Consider the following 18,813-nt stretch of genomic DNA (forward strand, 5'->3'; position numbering starts at 1 on the left):
CAAGCCAAATTTTGGAGTTATCCAATAAAATGACCTCAAATTAAGAGTTTTACTACAGAAGATATCAGAAAATTTATTGATACACCAACTTATCTCTATTTCTAGATACCTATCCTAAACTATTTCTCCCTCCCACATATTTAAAATCATCTTCCTTGTGAGAAGTATCCCTTGCTCTGCAGTTTGAAGCTCAGACTGCCTCTGCAATAATTTAGGAAGTAACCTTGGAGAAGTCATGACCTTGCTGAACCTGGTTTGCTTTTGAGTGCTCTGCAGGGATAATGTGGGACATAACTAACCAAAATGATAGCCAAGAAAAGCCAAGTGGTTTGGCGCTCCTACATTAATGGCAGAGTTGTTCAACAGAGTGGAAAGGTAGATCCTATTCCAACAGAGCAATCAGCCAGCCAGGGCCACTTGACACCTAGCCAAAGCAAATGCCATCCCAAAACATGCTGTTTTTAATATTATAATGCCTCCATCCCTCTCACTGTTTCAGGTTTCTCTTTTGAATCAATTTCATAGCAGTTAGGGCCTTCTAATTTTAGACAGGATCTCCAATTTTCACATTCCACAGCCACCTTTCCTAACAAAATGTGAATAAAACAATATTCAGAGTAAAAAGTCTTTCATCCATGATGTATCTCCACAGATTTGTGTCAAAAGATTGGCACTTATTCTGTAACTACTGTCATTCAAAGAAATTATTTTAAATAAGCAATTCCTAAAGTGATGAAAACTTATTTTCTGTATACTCAATTCCTATTTTAAGAGGTAAATCCTAGTATGTCTTTATTTTCCCATGTCTTCTATAGGAAATAGGAGAATTTTAAAAATTCCATATTTTTATCAGGATTGCATGGCTGGCTCAGTCAGTGGAGTATGCAACTCTTGATTTTGGGATTGTGAGTTCGAGCCCCACATGGGGTGTAGAGATTACTTTAAAAAAAGTATTAAAAAAATATATATCTTATAAATTCTAAATTTGCTAAACTTGAAATTTGGAATTTTATTAATAAGAAAATGAACAAAAGTGAAGAAGAATTTACCTCCAAAGACACACAGCAAATTTATATATATAGATCAACTATTATATCAAAATTTAAAATGTTTCCTCTTTTCAGAATAAAATATATTAGCTATCATCAATTTCCAGCCTTTAAAACTAAATCAAACTGAAATCCTCCCAGTAAAAAGTATCTAACAATGCTTAACAGATATAGAAAATATCTTTTAGTGCAGCCCAGGTGGCTCAGTGGTTTAGTGCCACCTTCAGCCCAGGGCCTGATCCTGGACCCGGAATCGAGTCCCACATCAGGCTCCCTGCATAGAGCCTGCTTCTCCCTCTGCCTGGGTCTCTGCCTCTCTCTGTGTGTCTCTCATGAATAAATAAATAAAATCTTTAGGAAAAAAGAAAGAAAATATCTTTTAGAAATCATGGCTTGTCTACCGGAAAGTAAAAGAAACAACTGGAGAGAAAAAACAATGGTAACAAGAAAGAGTGAATCTATGGCATCAGTAAGCCCTGGAGATTAGGCCCACCCTCAGAGACCTTAGGACCTGGATTTAGAATGAACATCTGAACTCTAGGGACAGAAGACCACTCTAGGAATATGGGAGAAAGGGTATAAATGAAAGACATCCCTTGAAATGAAATTAGGATACTCTAAACACAGCATACTCAGTTGGCCAACTAAGAAATAGGACACTCTAGGGAGAAAGACAGTGGGGATATATGCAACTCTAGGCCTTGCTTCTAGATATAAAGCTGTAAGAAAAAAAGAATCTTGAAAGATATTTCTAATTATAAACGTACAATTAAGTTTGAAGTTGGAATTCACATTATCTCTATGGTCTAGAAAACCTTAAGTCAAAAGTATAGTGTAAAGTTGTCCTGAGGGCCTTGCCAATCTACCCTCAAAAATAAAGGGATATAGACATAAAATGACAAAACTATTCTTCATCAAACTTCTGGATCCAATGACCAATTTAAAGAAAATATAGAATCAAAAGTGCATGCTAAATGACACTACAGGGAAACAAACATCATGATCTAGACTAGACTATGGCAAATTCTACAGTGCAATGCAGCAGATTTTTTTTTTAAGATTTATTTATTTATTTGAGAGAGGAAGAGAGCAGAGGGAGGGGTGGAGAGAGAGAGAGAGAGAGAATCCTCAAGCAGACTCCCCATTATGTGCAGAGCCAGACACAGGGCTGGATCCCAGGACCCTCAGATCATGCCCTTAACTAAAATAGTTGGACCTTTAACCAACTGAGCCACCCAGGCACTCCCAAATATAGCAGATTTTATTTTACAGAAACAACTGGAAATATATCTCCTAACTTGCACACTTTTCTACAGTGTAAAATTGCCATTTCTCCATCAAACAACGGAGCCCTTCCTCACCCCATTCAAAGGAGGCTGGACCTAGGACTATTTTGACCCATCAACAATAGCAAAAGAATTGGCTGTGCCAGTTGCAGGTGTAACCATGATATGGCCTTGCATCTTTCCCTCTTAATTCTGGAAAGTCAGTTTCCCTGTACTAACTACAAATAGCTCAGGATTTCCATGCTGCAAGAAGGCTAATCCATATAGACACATCAAGGAATATCAAAGTACTAAGTATGTGTGACATGGGAATGAATAAAGAAGCTGTCCTGGATAATCAGCCCAGTCAATTCTTCAGATGACACTACTACAAATTCAGGAGAGATTTAAAGCAAGAATTATCCATTTGAACCCTGTCAACCCAAAGAAATGTAAGAGATGGTAATGAATTGTTTTCACTAAGTTTTCAGGTGGCTTGTGACATGGCAAAAGATAAACTGAAAAATAAACTGGTTGTCTTCAACAAATAAATCACTAGGGAAACCAAACAGATTGACTGAGGAAGGGTAAGGGGAGAAAAGCCTATGGACTAAAAGTTTATGAAAGATTTAAGAATATATTTGAAATGAATTTTGATCCTGATTTAATCAAATAAATTTTATTTTTAAACTTTATTATATCTACAACACATTTGTAAATTAATGTATTGACTGGATAGTTGATATTAAAGAATTATATTAACTTCTTTCAGACTGATAGTGGTGTTGTGGTCATGCTTTTAAAAACAGAGCTTATCTTGGGGCACCAGGATGGCTCAGTAGGTTGAGCAGATGACTCTTGATCTCAGCTCAGGTCACGATCTCAGGGTCTTGCCATGAAGCCTTGTATTGGGCTCCCCACTCAGTGCGGAGTCTGCTTAAAGATTCTGTCTCTCCTTTTCCCTCTGCCCTTGCCCCCACGCTCTCTCACACTCTCTCTCTAAAATAAACAAATTTTTAAAACCCAGATCTTCTCTTTAGAAGTACATACTCTAAAGGTTATGGATAATATGAAATGCTGTCTACACTTTAAAGTATTATAAAGAAGATGGGGATTTAAAGGACAGAAGACTAGCCATGAGTTGATAATTGTTAGAGTTGGGTGATAAACATCTGGAGCTATATACATTTAAAATTTTCCACAGTGAAATATTTTTATAGGAATAAATAAAAGTAAAGTGTTCCTTGGCTGGTTGGACTCTCCTATACCTCCCAGCAAATAAACTTCTCTGGAAAGCTTTGAAGCATTTGCACAGGAAGATTAGCTCATAACTTTTTCTCTTAAAAAAAAAAAATACACAAGGAAGACAGACACCAGAAGTAAGAGTCAGCCAAGAAAAAAGGTTCAAAATCCAACCTGCAAAGACAGTAAATGTATAAAAGATAGATAAAAGAGTGTATGGAAAAATAATAAAGAAGTTCAGAACTATCAAAACTGAACAGGAAGATTTGGAAAAGAACAAAAGAACTTCTAAATATGAGAAAGTATAATTCTTGAAAGGAAAAATTCATCAGCTGGTTTGTTGGTAGAATAGAAACAACAGAAGAAAGAATTTAATAAGGAGAAAGATCTGAAGAAATTACCCAAAATATAACACAGGCACCAAAAGACAGGAAATGTAAAACAAAAGCAAAAATAAAAATCCCAAAACCAAAAGCAGATTAATAGAAATGGAGCACAAGATGAGGATATACAATAAAATTTCTATTCAGAATTCTGTAAGAGTGTACTAGAAATTGAAAGAGTCAGACTTGATAAAATTGTGGAATACTGATAAAATCTAATAATTAATAAAAGACTAGAAACCCAATTATCCAAAATATAATAAAAAGAAATCTATGCTGATACAAGTTATAGTAAAACTTCAGAATAAAGACCAAAGAGAAGATAATAAAAGCATCCAAAAGACAAGAATGATTACTTATAAAAGAATGAAAATTATATTGACAGTTCACTTTTATGAGTCAGAAATAATGGAAAAATATTGGAAAATAGCGTTTACATGCTGAAAAAAAAAAAGAGCTTTCAATCTACCATTATATATCCAGAGAATCTGCCTCTCAAGAATGAGGGTGAACAAAAACATTTTTAGACAAACATAAATGAGATCATGCACCACCCAAAGATCAGTACAGAAAAAAATTTTAAGCCTAGTGAATAAGAACTGTTTAAGGGAAATAATGTATTCTAAAGAAAAATATTCCAAAACAAAAGGCTGAAATGGAAAGAAAGGAAGAAAGAAAGAAAAGAAAAGAAAAGAAAGAAAGAAAGAAAGAAAGAAAGAAAGAAAGAAAGAAAGAGAAAGAAAAAAGAAAAGAAAAGAAAAGAAAAAAGAAAAGAAAAGAAAATGGTAAAACTTGTATATAATTCTAAAAACAGTGACCACATCTAATTGTATTTTAAAATCCAGGTAGCAATCAAATCTGGGCAATGATAACATATGACTCAGAAAGGAATATCGACATTAAAGCATTCTTTAGCCATAGCATTTTCAGCAGAAAGATAAACATGCTAACTTCAGAACTTGAATACGGATATTAAAATATACAACATAATCACTAAGAGAAGATAAAGTATGTAACTTCCAAATTAACAGAAAACAAGTTAGAATGAAGACAACAAAAATTAAAATAGTATCACCCTAAAAGAGGGCAAGAAAGGAGAATAAAAAAGAACAAACACAGGGAAAGTTAGGCAGGTAGAAAACAAAAATAATGTGGTAAAAATTAATCCGAATCTATTAGCCGCCACTATCCATTTGGATTAAATATTTTAGTTAAGAGAAAAGACTGTAAAGATGGATCCTCTGTGTGATTTACAAGGAGACACAAGACAAAAGGTATACTGAAAGTAAAAGAATAGAAAAATATGTATCAGATAAGTGAAAATTAAGTTACCTTAGTTTTATTAGAACAAAATAAAATAAGCTTTAAGGCATAAAGTATTACTAGAAACAAAGAGAGTCACATAAAATGTTCAATTCACTGAAAAGATAAACTAAATTCAAGTGTGGAGATACTTAACATGGCTTCAAAACAAATAAGGAAATATTAACAGAAAACAATGAGATAGTACAAAAAAATCGACGGTAGTAAAAAACTGCTTCTTTGAAAAAAGCCTAATAAAATGAACAGACTTCAGGCTAGATTGATCAAGGAAGATAAAAAGCACAAGTCAACAACATTAGGAATTTAAAGGGAAAATAACAGATTCATATTAGGAAAATAACAAAATACTATAAACAACATATTAATAAATTTGAAAATACTAGGAAAATGGAATAAAATATAGAAAAGTATAAGTTTCTAAGATAGAAAAATAGAAATTATGAATGTTTTATAACCATTAGAACATTTTGATCATCAGTTTTACAAGTTCCATCCAAAAACTACTCAGCCCAGATAGTTTTACAAGCATGTTTGATCATTCAAAGAAAAGATAATTGGCATGTTACACAAGATAAAGAGAAGGTTATATTCTATTTCAGAGAATGGAATAGAAGTGGAATAGAAGAAATGCTTCCCAGCTCATTTTATAAGGATAATATATTCCTCATACCAAAATCAGACAGGGACACAGTAAGAAAGAAAATCGAGAGCCAATGTTAGAGATGCAAAAGTCGGACTAGATACATATATATATAACAATATACTATATATTATACATTATAATAATAATTATGCAATAATTATTATACATATATAAAAGCTATGTATAAAAGGAACTCTATCCTACCAGGTTGCAAGGTTGGTTCAACAGCAGAAAATCTATTACTGTAGCTCAACAAGTCAAGAGATTAAAAACAAATATACATTTGTTTTTATCTCAATAGTGTCAGAAAAATTGTTATTGTCTTCATTAGCGACAGGTAGCATATTAAAATCAGAAATAGAATGAGAGAGGCTGATTGGGAAACAGTTTATATAGCTCTATTTGGTGGTGAAGGAAACAGGATTTCAACTTTTTCAGATTTAAATGAGGTCTTCCTAAAGTGTTACACCAAGGACCCATGTCAACACAAAGTGCTCTGTGACCCTGCCATGTCATAAAGAACATTAGCTAGAATCTAACTCTCAACAAAAAGGTCTTGGTTTTGAATAAATTAGTATTTTCAAGTACTGCAAAGAAAATCAAAGGCAATGATAACCACCATCTTGACCATTTACCTTGAGTTTATGTTCTTTCCTGTTTACGATCACAGCTGTGATTTGCTGGTCCATGAAAATCAGAATAGTGACCAACAAGGCAGGGATAGCAGCTGCAAGGTACACCCACCAGGGGTTTCCTCCAAATGGTGGGACGAACCAGCCTCGGTTTGGACTTGTTGGCTTGAAGAGGAGAGAGAATATTTTCAAAACATGTTAATACAAAACAGTATGTTAGTACATACTATTTGCTGAAAACTCAACGGGAGAGAGACAATTTTATTTCTGGAGAGCCAACATAGCCAGAAACAGAAACGGTCTCCCTGATAGGTTAAATGAAGATCAGTTACCAAAAACTTCCTAAAGGTGGTTATTCTTACGGCAGTATTTTAAACGAAGGAGGGTATGAATAGAGGCTGAGGGGAAACAGGTAAATGCCATATTGTGCAGTTAGGATGATCTAAGATAAGGACTTAAGAGGAAAAACAGAGATTTAAGTTAAGAGGCAGCCATAAGAAAAACCCAAATATAATAGTAAGGACACAGGCAAGAAATTACAAAGTGACAGTGAATTTTGTCCATGAATTTTTGCAGTTATACTGATGTTGCTTCTACAACTGCCAAATTGTAATCGTTTCACATAATATAGAAAAAGTGACAAATATTTTTATATGTTATACATGAGCTTGCTTAAAAACTCTAGTCTTTCTTGTTCATATAAAAAATGAGCCAGAATAACTGGTTAAATACTCAGAAATACTACCAAAAATGAAAAATATGATTATTTTTCCAGTTCTCCATCTAACCTTGGTCAGATCACACCTCTACTACAGAAATAAACATTTTTCTTTCCTTTTCCTAATGTTAAATAATGCAAATGAACTAAAACAGAATACTATGAACTATATTCTCTACATTTACTATCAAGAAAGTCTCACTTTGGGATCCCTGGGTGGCGCAGCGGTTTGGCGCCTGCCTTTGGCCCAGGGCGCGATCCTGGAGACCCGGGATCGAATCCCATATCAGGCTCCCGGTGCATGGAGCCTGCTTCTCCCTCCGCCTTTGTCTCTGCCTCTCTCTCTCTCTGTGACTATCATAAATAAATAAAAATTAAAAAAAAAATACATTTAAAAACAAAGAAAGTCTCACTTCTCCGAAGATATTTGTCTTCCGTCTCCCTCTGCTCATAACTACATCACTGTATCTATCCTCATTTTACTACCATTATCAGGTTGAGAACTTGGAAGGGAAGGAACTTCCTCTTATTCATCAGTGCCTTTCAAATCCCCCCTAAAGGGCCTAACTCAAAGCAAGCATTCAATTGATATTAACTTAAGTGAACTAATTATTGAATGATTGAAAACTTATCTTTGTATTCTTAAATGAATATGTGATGGCAGAGATAATCTGTTTGCTACATCACAGATATCCCTTCCTCATGAAGTAGTTATTAAGCTAAAACTGTAGTTAGTTCAACTTTTCTTAGCAACTATATGGCCCCAGTGATGGGGAAAGAGAGGCTAGGAGTGTTCTACAAAATAAGGGAAAAACATAAAAAAAAATTAGGGAGAGAGATGTATCAATGACTGGAATGTAAATTTTATCCATTAAGGCCTGCACATACTAACAGATTTATAAAATGAATAATTCTTAGATCTTCTTTGTAATAATCCAAATGCACATTACATACAAACATCTGTGTGTATGGCAGGTGGTTTGGTAGCAGGAAGAGAGCACTGAATTAGTAATATAATCTTGAGCATTTTCCTTAATCTTTATGAATTCCAACATCAACATAAAATCGAGGTGATGATAGTTATGTTACATCCTAGAATTATTACATGGATCAAGGTGAGAAGTTATATGAAAATACTTGGCTCATCTTAAATACTCTAAAAATATAATGCAGAATTTGTATTTTCAATAAAAATTAATATAATGTGAACCTTGCAGTGGATCCTAATCAGGCCTTTTAGTGAAGAAATAGACAAAGCATATAGATGGACCTAGCAAAGGACCACTTCTGAGATAAAAAAAAACAGATAATCACACGAAACTAATTCAAAAACATACAACAAACTACAACAGGGGAAAGGAAAGAAAGCTACAGAGTCCAAGGTATGACCGAAAATAGACTTTCACCTACCTTGAACTCGCTTGGCACAATTAGTTTTGGAGTATCCACACCTACCAGAGCATCTATTACACAAAAGATGAGGATGGACAAGATAATGGCAAAATCACTGATCAGTTTTCTTGCCTGAAAAAATAAAAAAGGAAACCAAGGACTGTTTAGCACTGGATTAATATATTTGCCTGTGTTGGAAATGAACACAAAGAATTCTGTGTTTGTTAGCAGTCTACAGTAACAGCATCACCAAGCATATTAAAGGAGGTGTCACATTGCACAGAGATTATTTTCAAATTGTTTTTGCATCACATTTTCTTCTGACCAGAAAGAATCTAATCCCACAGAACAAATCAGTGTGTGTGTGTGTGTGTGTGTGTGTGTGTGTGTGTGTGTAGGCAGGAGAGGGGAATCATAAATAATATATTCCTAAAATACTGTACACTCTTCCTGTGTGCAACATAGAGGGTATCTAGATAAGCATGAAGTCTCAAGGCATATTGTGAAAATCTACACAAAAAATACAGATTTATATTATTTGAGAAATAGCACTGTGTGTACAGGGCAAGATAACTGCATAAAGTAACCTGAAAACACTGAGAATCTAGCAGGAAAGTGCTTCCAAGTTCTAGGTGACTGAGTGGACTCAAGACCTCAGAGAAACATGAAGTGATGAAGACAGAAATATGATATCACTACCTTTATCAAAGAAAATATTTTTCACTGTAGGCTAGCTAGTGCTTAAAGTTTCCTGTAGGTGGGGCAACTCCTCTCTACCGCTTCTTAAACACGGTTGCCATTAGTTGACAAACTTGAAGCTTTCTAAGTATCTACCTCTGATCAGGACAAGGGCTGAGGCTTATGGGATATAGCATTGACCCCAAACCTTTCCCATGGAGTGAGTCAAGAATGGTCATTTTAGAGTCAGTAGGGGAGCCTGAGACTGTTGGTGGCTCCTCTGCAGTATCCAGTGGCATTGACAATGGCCTCGGAGCACTGCTAGAGCACAGACGCCTGCTACCCCGTAAGTATGTACATATGGTGGCACATAATGTGATCACTCAACAAGAATTTCCTCAATGCCTTTACTTTGACTGGCACTAGAGATACCACAGTGAACAACATGGACACAAACCGTGTCTTCATGAATGTCACATACTCAAAAACACCTGCTTCTAAACCAATCAAGGTGGATTCTGCAGTTATCCAGTTTCCTCAAGGCAAGCAGTCAGCACTCTGGTACTGCTAGATGGAGCGAGATCAGGGGGAGGCTGAGTGGTTACACAGCTCTGTAGCACGGGGAAGATTGCAGTTAGATGTTCAGCAGGAACAGAACTGAGAAGTGGGAGGACTGCCCAAGGACTGGGCAAGGACTGGGCATGCTCAAGGCCAGGACCATGCTCTGTTCTAGACCAGGGCCAGGAGCCTTGGGTCCTAACTAGCAGCAAGATGAAAGATGAGAGATGGCCTTTTGGCTAGGAGTTCCTTTCCCTTTTGAAGGGCTGGGTTCTGTTAGGTTTAGCTCTCTTGAGAAGTAGACACAAAGAAACAGAAAGCCATCTATGGGCTATGTTAAGGGCAAGTGAATACCAATCATACAATAATGTCAAGCACAAAAAGATGGCAGGGATCAATCTGGAGAGAAAAATAGAGTACAGTGGTTAGGAGCACAGTTTCTATAGTCAGGTGACCTGGGTTGGAACTCTAACACATTTATTTCCTATCTGTAAATATCTACGCTTTCTTAGCTTCAATTACTCCATCTGCAAAATGTAGCCAAAATAATCCCTACAATCTCATCAGTTTGTTATAAGAATTAAATAAGATAAGCCACGAAAGTGCTTAACATAACATCTGGAACATAATAAACTCTCCTAATGTATGTTAACCGTTGTTATTTCAAGTTCCATGAGGCCTCTTTGGCTGCAGAAACCACTGGAATAACTAAATAATCTACCATCAGGAGGTCTTTAGAAGGAATCATCAATTCCAAGAAACAAGATATAAAAGCCCAGTAATAATATGGAACTGCCACTCAACTAATTTTGGTTGGAAGTATCTGGAATCCCTGCAGGAAAAGGATGTTTCCCAGGGCTCAGTACTAGAGGAAACTCCCATCTCTTAAGTTTTGTGTTAGTTAAGTGTTGACACAGGCAGTTCAGGATGGTCTGGCAAAGATGGCCATATGACACAGGTTGATGAATATATTCTTTCTGGTCCAGTAGGTTACAAATCACTGGAAGACCAGCGGTCTTTTTGCAAAGGCAAAAAATAAGTTATTTCTTTTTTTTTTCATCTTCTCCAGTTTTTATCCAGCAAATCCAATTTATTGACAATTTAGATACACTAGAAGTTGTTCAAAGGAGTGGAGGGGAGATGGCTATTTAAAGGACAGTGCTTCTCCTTTTCCTCATAAACAGAATTGAAGTAGGGAGTAGCAAATGAATCCAATCTTTAATTCCTAGGCAGGGAGCCCCAGGGGGCGTGTACCCCTAGCCCCACTAGGGAATAGACCTGTATGACTGGAACCACTACCAGACACCTGGGACATGTTGCTTCTTTAGTTAGGAGAAGAGGCATTCTTAGCTTTCCATAAACTGAACATTGAAGCTCTAATTACTGCTCTTAGTTAATGGCAACTTACTTTTTCCTATTTCTTAGGCCAAAAACTTTTAACTACCCGCATAACTCTTCTCTTTTTGTCATATCCTACATCTAATAGGTCAGCAAATTACCTTCAAAATGTACTCAGGATGCTATCACTTCTCACCACCTCCACTGCTCCCTTGTCTAAGACACCATTTTATCTTCTGTGGTTTCCTGCTTCTTATCTCATCTTTCTGATTCTGTACTTGCCCCCTTCAGTCCATTGTCAGGGTAATTGAGTATAATCATGTTAAAATTTAGGTCACATAATGTGATAGGCAAAATAATGCCCTCCCCAAGAATGTATAGGTTCTGCTTCCCGGAATCTATGAGTATGTAATGTTGCATGGCTAGAGAGAATTAGATCACACACACAATTAAACCTGCTAATCAAATGACCTTGGGATTGGGGAAATGATCCAAAATGATTTTGGTAGCTCCAATGTAATCACCGGGATTCTCAAAAATAAAGGGGGAGGCAGAAGAGTCAGTGACAGAGTGATGCACTGTGAGAAAGACTCAACTGGCCATTTCTGGCTTTGAAGATGGAGAAAGGGGCCACAGGCCAAGAAATGCAGGTCGCCTTTACAGGCTGAAAAAGGCAAGGGTATGCATTCTTTACCAGAGCCTTCAGAAAGGACACAGCCCCGTCAACACCCTGACTTTAGCACATTGAGACCCATTTCAGTCTTCTGTCCTCCAGATCTTAAGACAATAAATTTGTGTTGTGTTAAGCCATCATATTTATAGTAATTTGATATAGGAGCCATAGGAAACTAATATAAATAGATTATCTTTTAGTTTAGTTATTAGTTTCCTAAATTGATGCATGTAATATATATGGAAGAAATATATCCAAATACATATGTGGGCAAAATATTATATATTTGGAAGAAACCCTCAGCAATGGTATTCTTATCAAATATGATACTATTATATCATGAGTATAAAAGTAGCTAAAAAGACAACTATTAATATGATTCAGGATTACATTTCTTAAAATTTGTAGGGAAAAAAGCTACCTTATTAATAATATTGCCTAACCTCATTAAAAATCACAGCCAGGGTGATATGTTCCATATAAAATATTCACTTCTATTTCCCCTTCCTTTCCCTTAAATTGTACAGTACAGTTCAGGTACAGCAGAAATCACTCCTGGAGAGTGTTTATCATCAGACATGCATTTCTAAGACACTGGGTCCAGTTTAAACTTCATAGTAAGGAAATTGATTTTTCCCAGGCTACTTTTGTATTCAACTCCAAATCTTCTAATTGGAGAAAGCATGTCAGGGTGCTATTTTAGAAGATTGTTCAGGTCTTACCTTATACTAAAATTAAACTTTAATTTGAACGAGGGAAAACTGACAGTAGAACTATAAAGTGCCCTAAAAATGTCAAGTGCTGAGTAAATACAGCTTTTACTAGATACACTCTAGGACCTGTGAACAAGAGCTTTAACTTTAAGGAGATAAGAATCACTCTCTTGAGGTCATTCTCACATTTCCAAGCACATTTAGGAAAAAAAAAAACAAACATGAATTCCCCTTCATGTTTTTTGTTTATTTTACTTTCCATTTTCATCAAACTTAAGCTCTTGCAAAAACTCTAAAACAACAACCTTTTTTGTGCCAATATATAAAGAAATGAAATTAGAAACTCATAGTTCTTAATTCCTTTCTAGCTCTTATTGCTAATGATTAGAAGTGCCAAGGTTTTCGTGAGAAACCGGTTTTCACAAGATTTCATACACAATCCTGTGGATTCGAGGGCTTCAAATCTACCTTGGACAGATATAATTTGTGGCTGTCCCTCCAGTCAAATACTAAGTCCCTCCAAGGTCCAACTTCAATATCCTAGGAATATAAACTATGACAATCTAAGTTAAACTAAATTAAGACAATTCATATATAGCAAGGGCTTGCTATTAAAAAAATTTTTTTTGTTTTTTTAATGATACACAGATGTGCTAAAATGTAAGACAATTCCTATCTCCATTCATGAATAAGGCAAAAAAAAAGTGTGTTTCAACTAAAATCCTTTTATATCAGACTGGTTTTGAGCTTATTTATTTATTTATTTATTTAAATAGATTTTATTTATTTATTTGTCAGAGAGAGAGCACAAGCAGGGGGAGTGGCAGGCAGAGGGAGAGGAAGAAGCAGGCTCCCTGCAGGGAGGCCGATGTGGGGCTCAATCCCAGGATCCGAGATCATGACCTGATCTGAAGGCAGACACTTAACCGACTGAGCCACCCAGGTGCCCCAAGCTCTTTTATTTTTGTTTACCATTTTTTAATTATAAAAATGAAAAGAAGAAAAATATTTCTGTCCTCTGCATAATTAATTATAAAATTTCTCAACTAATCAAATAAGAAACAATAAGAAATAACCTTAAATATTTAAACTATCAAAGCAAAGAAGATATTACATGGATGGGAAGAGAAATTCAAATAACCATACACTGTTCTCTTGTTCTGGGGCAAAAACAACCTAATAAATCTACTATAAACATACTCTTCATGAAGGATGGTACTTATTAATTATTAAGAGAGTCATAATTATGAAGACACCAGCAGGGAGAAACTAGTTAATTTGCAGGGGGAAAAAATGAATTTGGTTTCTCTGAAGCCCCAGAAGACATTTGGTTTTCACTTTGTGAGGGCTGCAGCTGCTCCTAAATTAACAGGCTGTGAGCCTGCAGAGCTGCTCTCAATGGATGGAGCTGTTACAGAGATAAGTACAGCAGCAGGCACCCTGTGGGTTCTCAATAAGTATTAGTTCATGATGTCAATTCCTCTCACGATGGTGGTGCTTGGAAACCACTAAACAGTGTAAAAAAAGCATTTAATGTAGATGAGAAAAAGTATATCAGACAAATATGTATACCAGACGAATATGTGCCTTTTGGCAATCATGAAAAAGTACAAAATACTATGAGAATTTTGAAATTTGATCCCCCCCCCCCCAGGAGCCAAAGCATAGCACTAAAAAAGAAATAAGCACTGATATCAGTGTAGCAATCATAATACACTGTACTTTGAGTCAATAATGCCCACTATAGTTAGAATTCAATAAAAGGAAAGTCTGATTTAGACTCCAGGATTTTAATGCTGTGAATTCTAGAGTCAGAGATTTGGGGAACAAAGAAGGGAATTGGATTGGGCACTTCCTCTGGGCGGTTCTTAGAGCTTCCCGATGGAAGTCTACCTTTAAAAAAATTGTTTTTCCAAGCATGGAACAGAGGGGTGTAGGCCTACAAAGTGGTTCAGCAGGAATGCTAGTGAGACTTCAGCCCACTCGGGCCTCTTCCTGCATCCTGCTTCAAAACTGAGCAGCAGAACAACAGCAAAACAAACCTAGTAAGTGTGTGCCAGAAGCAAATGATCAAATTACATGGGACATACTGTGTCTCAATCTGGACATTATATTCTAAGTAGATAGTGAAAATCTGGAGCTGATCCAGAAATGGGTACCAGAGGAATAGGATTCCAGAAAACACACTGCATTAAAAACAATGGTAGCCCTTGAGAAGTTGTGGGGAAAACTGTTTTCAAATATGTGAAATCTGTCACAGGCAAGAAAGACAAACTTGTTCTGTGGAGCCTCTGAGGGCAAAGGCAGACTCCATGGACAGAGGGTGTGGCAGAGAAGATTTGTGTATCTATCAGGAATGCCCTCAGAGATAGGAGTTCCTGTCCTAGGAAGCATTCAAGCAGCCCACAGATGACCACTTGTCAGAAATAAGAGGCAGTATTGGACTAGATGGTATTCAAAGGCCCAACATGGAAATGCAATGACTAAGACTCAATTATCAAAATTTCTTTGCCCTCAAATAGGGTCTTCTTGACATATCCCCACAGAAAATATTATAATAAAGAGTGCCGGGGTGCCTGGGTGGCTCAGTCAATTAAGCATCTGACTCTTGACTTCAGCTCAGGTCATGGTCTCAGAGTCCTGGGACTGAGCCTTGGCTCAGGATCCACACTCCATGGGGAGCCTGCTTGAGATTCTTGTTCTCCCTCTCCCTCTGGCTCTCCCCTACCCCCACCCCACTGAATACCTGTGCTATCTCTAAAATAAATAAATTATCTCTAAAAAAAAGTTCTAGGAATTAAAAATTGGTTTTATAATAATACTAAGATACAAAAATTAAATTTTAAAAAGAATTAAGTCACATATATAAATAAGACTATTTGAAAATTGAGTAGGAGACCATTTTGTGTTAATGAGTGGATTTCAATGCTGGTGACTTTTCTATGATGGGCAAGTAAGGTGAAAGTGTTTAGGACCAACAAAGTACCAAGATCAAAATTATTGTCCACAGATTGCTTCTGTGCCACCGTTTAAGCACTCACAAAACACTGGGCAGATCTGTGCTCCCAGACTTATTTTTCTTAGGGCTCAATTCAGGTTGACTGCCTTTTTGGTCATATATCTATAAGAATTGAAGTATTTATATCTTTCTTAAAAGTTTAAGAGGTTGAGTTGTACTTATAATCAAATATCCCCTTGTCACTCTTAAGAAAAACATATGAAAATCAATTTTGGATTAAACAAATTTGACTTCGAAAATCACTTTCCTTGGTACAAAATAACACAAGAATTTGAAAATCTGATTCCCTTTCACTATCAACAAAGTCATTTTCTGAATGAGCTTCAATGGCATGATGTGGTCTGTTGTTTCTGCAAAAGCCAGCCAAATGTCACCCAGTATTACTAACACTAGAATGGGACAGAGAATACATGCCTATTATTTACTAATTTTTGGATATATTATTTGTTTTAGTTTGAAAGTTTTTAGCATTCATCAAGAGAGTTTCTGGGAGAAAAAGAAAACAGAAAGGATGTCACCTGATTCTTATAAAGGTTTTCTTTATCAACTAAAAACATCTAACTTTAATAGAATGGTCACAGGCCAAAATGTCAACTAAAAGTCATGGAGTCAAAAATATAGTAAATTGTGGAATTCTAGTCTGTGTTCCACACGGATGAAGACTAAATGTATCACCCAACTATAATGCTCATTATATTTCCACTAAAATTCCTGAAGCCCTATACTTTTTTCTTATTCATATAGCCAGTTCCTCAAAGACCACCATCAATTTACTTAGGTGACAGGAAAGCACCAAAGTGTGATTCCACAGAAGATAGTAAGCATGAATGGAGCAGAAGGATCAAAATGAGTCACACACATTTGAAAACCCAGAAATCTAACTTATTCAACAATATATATTTAGTTCCTACTAGGGGCCAGGTTTATGAATTACCGGTCTTTGTACCCCTACCACCCAGTATTGTATCAAGCACACATTAGGGTCACAATATTTTTTCAATATGGAATGAATATACTAATTATAGGATACTGTTTTTTTTTTTTTAAAGGACATCAAAGAACATTCTGCTCAAGTGTCATCTAAATAAAGTGTAGAAAGTGTCACAGCTATTGATGTTATCTGGTATTTATTTAACTGACAATAACAATCAGGAGGCATATTGAAAAAGAATCTTGGGGCGCCTGGGTAGTTCAGTCAGTTAAGTGTCTGACTCTTGATTTCAGCTCAGCCATGATCTCAAGGTCATGGATTAAACTCCACCTCGGCAGGGCATGGAGCCTGCTTTAGATTCTCTCTCTTCCTCTCCTTCTGCCCCTCCTCTATTTCTCTCCCCTCTCGGAAAAAAAAAAAAATCTTACTATTACATCAATTCATGTGAGGGTCAAAACTGTTACTTATTCTAATGCAGGGAAAAGAGGAAATTAAGTAGTTCCTTAAGAGAGACATTTTCATACCAAATATGTATATCAGCCAGCCATACCATATTTGACTATCAAAGTATCAATAAATTTTGCCCAATTCAGAGGATATATGGCTTTATGAGTTCTACTACTACTAATCACAATTCTGCTCTAAGCCACTGCTTTCATTTTGCCAGCACATATACAGAGATGGCATCTCTGTTGCATGCATATGATCACTCATTGGTATGGCACTCTGGAAGAACATTTCATGTCCACACCCTGAGCCAGCCATCTGCCACAGAAGATCACAGATGATGCTGTGATGCTCCTACAGAAAGCTCTGATGCCAAAAGCCTTTGACTAAAGACTTGAGGCTGATGTAGCAGACGAGTAACTGTATGGGGTAACAGTCTGATACACCCCTCTAAAAAGAATGTAGAGCACAAAGAAGACAGGCAATGAAGTACTGGTATTCCATTCATGTTCCCCTCAGCATTAGGGTTCTCTAGATGTGCCCAATATACAAATTAACTTCCTGATAGACACAGGATAACAAACTCTTTTGCCTTAAGTGCTCACACTGATGGATTACAACTAGCTTCCTAAGGGAGAGAAGAATGGATAACTGACCCTGGTCTTGGCCAAGGTAATGACTGGCTAAACTAGGGGAATAGAAGTCTAAGTATAAGGGAAAGAGACTAGAGCAGGATAACCGAGGGGACCATGACCAGTTTAATTTGTTTAAAAAACAAAACGAAACAAAACTTAGGCAATTGCAATGAGTATCATCTTTTGTCACACCAGATCTATTTTGAACTCCTTGTCACCAGGCTCTCTGCCTTGGGAGACGGACTGTGTGGTTTGCAGTAGGTTCTCTTGCTCTCTAGCTGGGTTTAGCCTGGAGTAGCCTGGGAAGGCCATCAGAAGGAAAAGAGAGATCAAAGTATTTATTCCCATAGCTGGGAGGCTGCCTCAGGCTAGCTACATCCCTCAGCCCAAGGTTACTGCAGTTGCCAGGACAGTGTTTTTCACCCTTTGGTTGAGACTCTTCTGGGTTCCAGCAAACCACTCCCTTTGCAACACCTTTGGGCCAAGGATAGATAATAATAACTCCACAGTATGAGCACTGGACACTACACTCTCCCTTGTGGGCCCCCTAAACCTAAATGCACTTCTATAAATAATGCTTTTAGTAAACCCCTCAAGTCACCCCATCTGAGTGTATAATGTTTCCTGATGAGAATAGATTGATAGACCGAATATGATTTGAGATTTTGATTTGGGTGATTGGGAGGATAAGTGATATTATTAGCTGAGATAAAGAATACAGGAATGTTCAAATGTGGAAAGAAAAACCACACGTTGAATTTGCTATATAACAACTGTGGCTCATCCACAGTGAGAGGCTGGTAGCAGTGCTAAATCAGACCTGCATAAAGATGGAGATAATAATTATTTTTTTTTTAATTTGTAAGTCCTGTTCATTGCTATAAGCTCTAGCTTAAAATGGAGAATTCATTTAATTTAGGAGATGGAGTCAGCAAACTCTCTTTAACATTACACAACACTAGAGCTTAAAAGGATGTTAATTGTCTTCTAGCTGAGCACTCATTTTATGGGTGTAGTAACGAAAGTCCACAGTTAGCTATCAAAGGGCACACTGTGAGTTAATGGCAGTGCTGGCACTACAATCTACAGCCTCCAGGTTCTCACATCTGTGCTTTTTCCACCAAGTGCAGCATTTATCCCTACTTCACTCCACTCCACTAGTCATCCAGTATGG

At 36.6% G+C, this 18,813-nt stretch overlaps 1 protein-coding gene across 16 annotated transcripts in view; it reads right to left on the reverse strand.

The window, feature by feature from the left end:
* Positions 1-18,813, reverse strand: part of SLC4A4 (solute carrier family 4 member 4) — a 424,139-nt gene that overhangs the window by 32,942 nt on the left and 372,384 nt on the right. For all 16 annotated transcript variants that reach the window (XM_072748813.1, XM_072748814.1, XM_072748806.1 and 13 more), the window contains 2 exons: positions 8,666-8,779; positions 6,541-6,702 (listed from right to left, as the gene is read on the reverse strand). In XM_072748813.1, coding sequence (XP_072604914.1) covers positions 6,541-6,702; positions 8,666-8,779 — 276 coding nt within the window. The remainder of the gene's footprint in view (positions 1-6,540; positions 6,703-8,665; positions 8,780-18,813) is intronic.

Source organism: Vulpes vulpes, chromosome 2 (genome assembly GCF_048418805.1).
Source record: "Vulpes vulpes isolate BD-2025 chromosome 2, VulVul3, whole genome shotgun sequence".
Taxonomy (NCBI): Eukaryota; Metazoa; Chordata; class Mammalia; order Carnivora; family Canidae; genus Vulpes; species Vulpes vulpes.